An 8,388-nucleotide genomic window follows, 5' to 3' on the forward strand; every position below is an offset into this window, starting at 1 on the left:
GACACACACACACACACACACACACACACACACACACACACAGATTTTTTTCTTCCCACAAATGATCCAGGACAAATGTATCAATAAGTAAGTGGACACCATTCCTAAAAGTTTTTAAATGTTTATACTGAGAGTACAATGGCAGAAAAAATTACCTAACAAACCCACGCAGACCAACCGAAAATGCAGACCAATTGCAAAAAACGTAATCAGAGCCCGACGTGATGGTTATAGCTCAAAAGCGGAGGGAAAAAGGAAAATGTGATGGGTTACATAGTTCCCAGTTACAAAGGAAAATATTAACATATAGACTTGTGTTGTAGAGACAAACTTTTCCTTTGCACTGGACTTGGGGAGGAATGTGTGCCATTGTTTCTTATGTAAGAGGCATACTTAGTAAGGGATTTCTGTAAGGGACACCACGAATCCAGTTTCGCAAAAGATACATACTGGGGACATCCTGGGGACAAGAGACAGAAGAGGTAGAGCTCTAGTTCTAGGGAAATGCCTGAAAATTAGCCTTGCATTTTCATCCAGGCAGATGCTGACCCATTCCTCTGGGCACTGGCCACAGACATGTTTGGGGAAAGCATCAGTGGAGTTTTAAAAAGGAAGTTGCATTAAAAAAAAAAAAATTACAACGTGCCCGGCACCAATCCAGGCCTTCTGTAAAGTGTATCATGAAGCAACATGTTGCACTGACCTAATGATGGACTTGTTGTCAGATCTGGATCCTTCTCAGTGTGACCGTGAAAACATTACTTAAATATCTTTGTGCTGGTTCCATACACATCACATGAGGTCAATATTATCTACATGAAAGGCTTATTGTACAGATAATGTGGAAAAATATACAAAAGGTATGTAAGCTCACTGTTCAGTAAACAAATGCTGACTCTCTTTCCCCATTGGACTACATCCCCTGAACATCCTAAGCAATAGGGATTGTACAGATATAGTCACCGGGCTTGCGAACCATTAACTGATCCACGCTAGATCATGCAGCTGGAAGTGCCAGACACGGTGGAAAAGCAGGACAGTCTCATTTCAGATCTGATGCACTTTCCATTTAACCATCTAATTAGTATGGACTCTCGAGTCTGTATCCTTTCCACAGAAAATAACCACTGCAGCTTGAACAATTCAAGCCCCTATCATCTCCAGTAAGAGAAAAGGGGCCAAAGCTCTGGCAAGGTACTCACCTGACCAAAGGTGAAGACCATCAAAGCCATAGGAATACAGGTCATCGCCAACACCGTTGCCTCCCCATCCTTCTCCTCCTCCGGGATACGGAGCATAGCCTGAGGAAGATGCCCAGCCCACACGCAGGTGTGTGGGCTCGGCTGTTAGGAAGGGGTCCACCTGGTCGATGATCAGCTCAAAGTACCACTTCTTGTACTGCGCTGAGCCCTCAGCAACTCCCAGGAAGATGTTTGGCCGAATGCTGAAATTAAACGTGCGACAGGCGGCATGTACAGACTCTCAAGCACTGAGAGAAACGGCTAGCAAGTTTGCATCGGGCCACAAGACACACTCTCAACTAAAGGCCAGAGCACTTTCATGCTTTTCGTATTATTCTAAAAATAGGAAAAGCTTAGAGCCTGTAACACTTGGTCAATTTCTTAGGGGGAGGCGTCAGGACGTTAATTCTACTTAAAAATATAGAACGTCTCTTTGTTCCGTTCAAGGCAAAGCAGCATTTACTGAGTGTCGGCCATGGGTAAAAGATGCTGAAAACGTCACAGAGCCGCATAACTATAAATCCTTGTGTCTTTCTGTAAGTGGAAGGGAAAACTTAATCAAGTTCCATCTCCTGGGAAATTGGTTCAAGGTCCCCTATTCCCACAGCAGCAAGCTTTGTCACCTAAGCATGACTAGTAACAGTGGCCTCTGGAAAGCATTAAGAAATTACTATTGGAAATAAGCCAGACCAGGGGCACATGGGTGGCTCTGGTGAATGTCTGACTCCCGGTTTTGGCTCAGGTCATGATCTCACGGTTCATGGGACTGAGCCTCTCAATGAGCTTTGCACTGAGCGTGGAACCTGCTTAAGATTCTCTCCCTCTCTCTCTGCCCCTCCCCTACTGGTGTTCCTTCTCTTTCCCTCTCGAAAGAAAGAAGGAAGCCAAATAAAGACACATACTGCAAGGAACTACTTACATGTGGAATCTAAAAAAAGAAAAAAAAAGTCAAACTAGAAGAGAGTAGGAAAGCGGTTGCCAGGAACAGAGGTAGGGGGCGGCAAAAAGAGGTTAGTAAAAAGATAAAGACTTTCACTTATGCATATGGTAGAGGGATGTAATGTGTAACATGGTAACTACAGTTGGTAACACTATTGCATCACTGAAATGTGCCAAGAGAGAAGAACTTAAGTGCTCTCTCACACACAAAAAAGATAAATACGTGAAGCAATAGATGTGTTACTCAACTTGATGGGGCAAATCCTTTCACAAGGTATGGGTCTATTAAATCATCATATTCTATACTTTAAATATCCCTTAATTTTGTCAATTATACCCCAATGAAGAATGCTGAAAAAAAAATAAAATTCAACTGAAGACGGCAAAAAAAGGGAGAAGTGAAGTCACTCTTAGCCAACCTTGACAAGGGCTGGAGGGTTTAATATATCAGAAAAAATGGTTAAAAGCTTGGGACAAACCATTTAGAGTGTTTCTGGTTGGAACACTATTCTTAGATTGCCACTGTGCTGGGCTGCGTCCCATTTTGGGTGAGCCAGGGAAAACCAGTCTGGGACGGAAAGAAAGTCAACACTCCCCAGCCGTTCTTTCCTCGCCTTGTAGATTATGGAGTGGGCCTGGGTAGAAAATGGCTAAAGTACCTTAGGCCTGCCAGATGTAAGTCTAGCAAGTTCATATGACCCACATGTGACTGCATATGTTGACCAGCAAGCTAGGATTCTGTTTGAGCCCATGCTTTTCATCTTGATCCTCACAGATAGCCTTGGATGGCCATGTGCGATAGGATGCAAGAAACCATAGGATCAACATGGGACCTCCATTCTATTACAAGATTTTGAGGGGCACCTGGGTGGCTCAGTGGGTTGAGCATCTGACTTGGGCTCAGGTCATGATCTCCTGGTTTGATCTTGTAGTTTGTGAGCTCCATACTGGGCACACTGCTGTCAGCCTGTCAGCACACAGCCAGCTCTGGATCCTCTGTCCCCCTCTCTCTGCCCCTCCCCTCCTTGTGGTCTCACAAAAATAAATATAAAATTAAAAATAAAATAAAATAAATAAAGCAGGACCAACTCAGTAGCGCTGGAAGTATCCAGTAGCTGACCTAGGTTTAAAAAAATAAAAGATTTTTAAAAACCAAAGGTGGTATATTAAAATAAAAATGAATACATTATGAAGAAGGTACAGATCTGTACTCAACTCTAACTTGAAACATGATAGACCACCCCAGGTCAAATTCCTCAGCCCTCAGGTGAAACATATTCTCTGCTGTTGGCTACTTCAGGGGAAATGTTTAAAACTCTGTGAAAGGGGCTGGAGTACAGGGCTCTAAAAAAGTACACGTCTGCCCAGTCTCATCTTACGTGCTCCCTTTGCCATGGAAATGAGGGGGAGGCAGCACTGGAGTTCAGATCGGCCCTCTTTCTTTCCTGTCTGGAAACAAGATGGACACTTGGGCATGGCAGTAGTGATCTCACCTTGTCACATCGTTAATCAGCCGCGTCTGCAGGAGGAGGTTTCGCCGGGGGAGCAAGTTGTCACAAATCAGATTCTGGTTGGCTCTCACGGCGACCCCATTGCAGAGACAGAGGGAGCACAGCACATCCAGAACCTGCAGCAGGACACACCCCACCCACAAAGCCTTAGGATCACCAGGCGGGCCCAGTGGGCAGGACCTCATTGCCAAGACATATGAAGGAAGCAGGTCTTGTGAACGGGGGGTGGTGACAGGCGCGGGGACCTCTTCAGGGTCAAGGCCACCACACCTTCCTCACCAGGCATCAGTGAGCACTCTGGAGCCTGCTGCCCCTTGGGGAAATGAAGATGGATTCCTTCTAGCCCCTCTGCCCTCATCTTAGACCCCTTCCCTCCAAACTATGCACATGACCTGTGATCACCATTCTGGGAAAACAAGTGGGAGCATGAGCTGTGAAGACAGACTGTCTGGGTTAATAGTCCAGCCATGAGATGAGGCACTGCACTGGTGTCAAGGCTAAGTTTATGCCCCCACGCAGCCTCGGCAAACCCCTGTGCTGCGATCAGCAGGCACTTGTAGTTCTTCGTGAAAGGCACTATTAAAGAGGAAACCACAGGCCCAAAATGGCATCACTTGGGTTAAGGTCCCAAGTCAGTAAGCCAAGACTTAATGCCTAGTCCAACTGTAGTTTCAAATCCCTAGGAATGTAACCTTTCACTAGTCAACATGGGGATTTCCTGGTCAGGAGTAGGAAATTTACTGATAGATCCCTTCTGTTCCCAATAGGAGGGTGACCTTGCCTAAAACAACGGATTCTTTGCTAGTAATTTCCTTTCCCTCCCAACTCCCTCCCTTCTTTTTAAAGTCTTTCCTTTTCTGTGGTCCCGTGGAGCACCCCTCCACTGCTAGACAGGTTGCTGCCCAAATCATGAATTGATTAATAAAGCCAATGAGGTCTTTAAAATTTCCTTGAATTTTTGCTATTTAACAAGACTCAGATTCCCATTTGGCCAAGGTCCCTCACAAGTAGCTGGCTTGGGGAACCTCACACAGGTCAGTAGAGAAGACAGTAGGGCAGATTCCAGTTCCTGGGTCTCTTGCTGTGATAGCCTCAAAATTCATTAAGATACACTTCTGTTCATACAAATGGTATTCAACAGCCTTTCACCAGCTCTCCTTCTCTCCCTCAAGTAAGAGCAAACCTTCCAGAGCCCAAGCATTCCCTGAACCTCTAAGGCCAGCCACCAAGCCACTTCCGCTCCTCTACATTTTCCTGCTGTGTGGGAAGCGGGAACAGCCCCCTGGCCTTCGAGCCACAGGCTCCCTGTGTAGTATCGTCTCTCATTCAGATTTTGTGTACCTAGATCGACAGAGCAAACTGTTCTGGGCCAGGCACTGCTCCTCCCTCAGTGCCCTACAGGGAGGAATGTGCAAACAGCAGCCGATAAATAATAACCGACAAGACTGTGGCCGCCACATTTCAGTCTTTCAAAGTGGCTAGTAAGACTCGATGCTTAGTGGGGTTGGATGAATTCAGGTTGTTGGCATTAGTATCCATAATTCCCACAAACCAATTTTCTACCTGACTCCCTGAATGTCAATTTCATTCCAGATAAATACAAAGCACATTCACTGGACAAGCAGGAAAGAATCCCAAAGGCAGTTTAATGGAGGACTCTTATGTTACCGCTCTGTGAAATGTATTGACCGTGGAACTGGAAATCCTGAGGATAATTTCTCATGGTAAGCAAAGAGCCATCGATAGCCAGGAAATCAAACACTTATCTAATCCAGCCTATCACACATTTTCCTCTGTCTTGCCTTGGAGTGAGGGCTGCAGGAGCCTTGCTGTCACAGCCAGAGGGAGAGCAGAGCTTAATCCAGATACACCAGGAACAGTAAGGAAAGAAAAGACTCACTGAGAAGAACCAGCCTAATATAGTGTCTCACCTAGAAGTAAATGATGCCATAAAGCAACAGGGCTTGCACTGTTGAGGCTTTGTGTTAGGAGGCCTTTCTTGGGGTGAAATGGGAATGGGGCCAGACTGCCTTTTCTGAGAAAGTTTAAATGGGTTCTTTTACAGGTGAAGGGAGTGCAGACAAGACCAGCCCACCACAGGGGATGCATAATCACTGTGCCTGGGGGTCAACTGTACTGATGGAGAGGGGGCATCTTCGTGACCCCGGAGAAACGTGGCTCAATGTGGCAGGTACTGATGAGTAGTCGCCAAACTCCCATTCCTTCTACTCCTGAGCCCACAGAGGCCACATTTCCCAGTTATGTGGGGTCATGTGGCTGAGTTGTGGGCAATGGAACGTGGGTGGGCATGACCTACATCGCTTTCAGACCTGGTCCCTAATAATCTTCTACACAGTCCTCTACACACTCACACTCTCTTCCCAGCCAGATGTAGTGATCCCGGGAAAGATGACACAGACATCACCTAGGAACTTGCCAGAAATGTAGGTGCTCAGGACCACTCCCTCTGCTCCCCTCCACTCCTCCCCCCACCAGACTTTCTAGCTGAGAGTCTTCATTTGAACACAATGAGTAAAGCACATTGCCTTCTGTGAAGCCCGGTCCTAGGGGACAGTGGAGCCCTTAGATGGAGGGAACCTGTGTCTCCCCTAAATGGCCATACAGCCTGAAGCCCTCCCAATGACTGGCTGACGGTGTGAGCAAAAATACATCTTCCTAGTGAGAATCTGTGTTGTTTGTCATAGGAGTTAGGCTTCCCTGATCTACACACTGGTCCAACTGGAGTCTTTCCCTGGCTCACGTCGTAGAGGTTATAGTCTTCTGGTTGTAATCATTTACAGACCCCACCTTTCATTCAAGGTCCTCTCTGTTTGCTTTTTATTTCCACTAGTCTCTACTCCCAAACATAGGCTTATGGGGAAATTTTCCCTCAAAAATAAATACCTATTGTACATCCATGGAAACATCAGTTGGCTGTTACATCTTGTCCTTCAGCTTTTATCTATAAAAAGAGCTCCATGCTAAAATGGAATTATTCTGCATAAATTCTGTAAAAATACTAATTGTATTTATTCTGTGATTCTTTTTATTGAGTCCTGTATTTGAAAAATGAAAATCTTGAAGCCCCTGAGAACAGGTTTTTTTCTTGTTGCAGATGTGATCTGGGTGGCTAGGAAGGCTTCTATATTGCCTTGGCTGCCTGGGGGCTCAGAGAGCATTTTATGGAGCTACTATAGCAACTGTGTGGGAATTCATGGTTTTCTTACCTGTGTTCTATCTTCCCCGCAACCCAGGCCAAACCTCTGATTCTGAGGTATGCTTTTTTGGGACCAATGAGGTTATATTTTACCATACATTTTTCTCAGCAGTGGCTCCAAATCCTCGTAAAAATACAACATATTTATCTGTGACTTCTGAGGAGGTCTGGAGTAAGCTAGGTTTGGGGGGTGAGTAAAAACGGTACGTTTTATTTTTATTATTAGATGCTTAGTCCATGGGGAAATTAAAGGGTGACTTAAAACGTTCCAATTGTTCTTTTTACCAAACAATAAAAACCAGTGCTACTAGCATAGTATGTTTCTTACCACTGGTAAGTCATCTGTATGGCTTATCATACATATGATACATTTTTTTTTTTTTTTTAAAGAAAAATGTCACGACGCTAAAGACCACAGATAGACCCACAGGGGCATTCAAACTCCAGCCTCAGAAACCCTAACTGGTCTAAAAATGCCTTCTCATTATAAATTCTTCACTGTGCCGTTTTGTATTCAGAGGACTATAAAAATAAGAACAATTAAAAATATTCTCACAGAACATGTGGACCCCAAAGAACATGTTCACAAACAGCAGTCTGAGAAACACTGAAGAGAATATTAAACACTGAGTGGGAGACTCAAAGTCTGGTCCTGGTCTGTCATGAATGAGCTGTGTGGTCTCTGGCACATGGCTTAACATCTCAGGGCCCATGTCTCACCCTTGCTTCTGCCTCTGTCAAGTGGAAATAATAACACCACTTCATGGGGTCATACTGAGGACAAAGAAAAAAATGCATGGGAAGGCAGAGGACAGCACCTGGCATTTGTCAAATGTAAAATAAATGTTAGCTATCATCATCATCATCATAATTACTGTGATTGGGAGAGCTGTGAGGTGCTTTGTGCTTCTAAAATTCTGTATATTTTCTGGGGCACCTGGGTGGCTCAGTTGGTTGAGTGTCCGGCTTCAGCTCAGGTCATGATCTCAAAGTTTGTGAGTTCAAGCCCTGCTGATAGCTCAGAGCCTGGAGCCTGCTTTGGATTCTGTGTATCCCTCCCTCTCTCTCTGCCCTTCCCCCACTCACGCTCTGTCTCTTTCTCTCAAAGATAAACACACAAAAACAATTTCTTAAATCCAAATATTTTCAGTCACTATCTTCATGGAAAACTAAGTGAATAGATCAGAGACATGTGAAAAACCACGACGGGAGAAAATGGAGCAGCATGGGTAGCAAAACATTATTACCTTGGTGTTTTCCAAGCAAAGAGAAAAACGTCACATCAGAAGTCTGGTCATCACTCTGCACATTCGTTATCAAGCTACCACAAAGACCCCTGGTGATGATTTGACACAGATTTCTTTTGAAAATAAAAGTTATTCAATCAGACACTTTCTAAAGGAAAGCCTGCATTCATGGCAAGCCAACCTTCCTCCAAAAATCTATCCAGAGACAAAAAAAAAAAAAAAAAAAAAAAAAA

The 8,388-nt window shown here is 44.7% G+C and overlaps 1 protein-coding gene across 1 annotated transcript in view; it reads right to left on the minus strand.

The window, feature by feature from the left end:
- RYR3 (ryanodine receptor 3) overlaps positions 1-8,388 on the minus strand; it is a 373,605-nt gene that overhangs the window by 241,131 nt on the left and 124,086 nt on the right. The window contains exons 17-18 of the mRNA XM_077771636.1: positions 3,674-3,807; positions 1,203-1,444 (exon numbers count right to left, since the gene is read on the minus strand). Of these exons, the coding sequence (XP_077627762.1) occupies positions 1,203-1,444; positions 3,674-3,807 (376 nt within the window). The remainder of the gene's footprint in view (positions 1-1,202; positions 1,445-3,673; positions 3,808-8,388) is intronic.

Source organism: Crocuta crocuta, unplaced genomic scaffold (assembly GCF_008692635.1).
Source record: "Crocuta crocuta isolate KB4526 unplaced genomic scaffold, BGI_CrCroc_1.0 scaffold156, whole genome shotgun sequence".
Classification (NCBI taxonomy): Eukaryota; Metazoa; Chordata; class Mammalia; order Carnivora; family Hyaenidae; genus Crocuta; species Crocuta crocuta.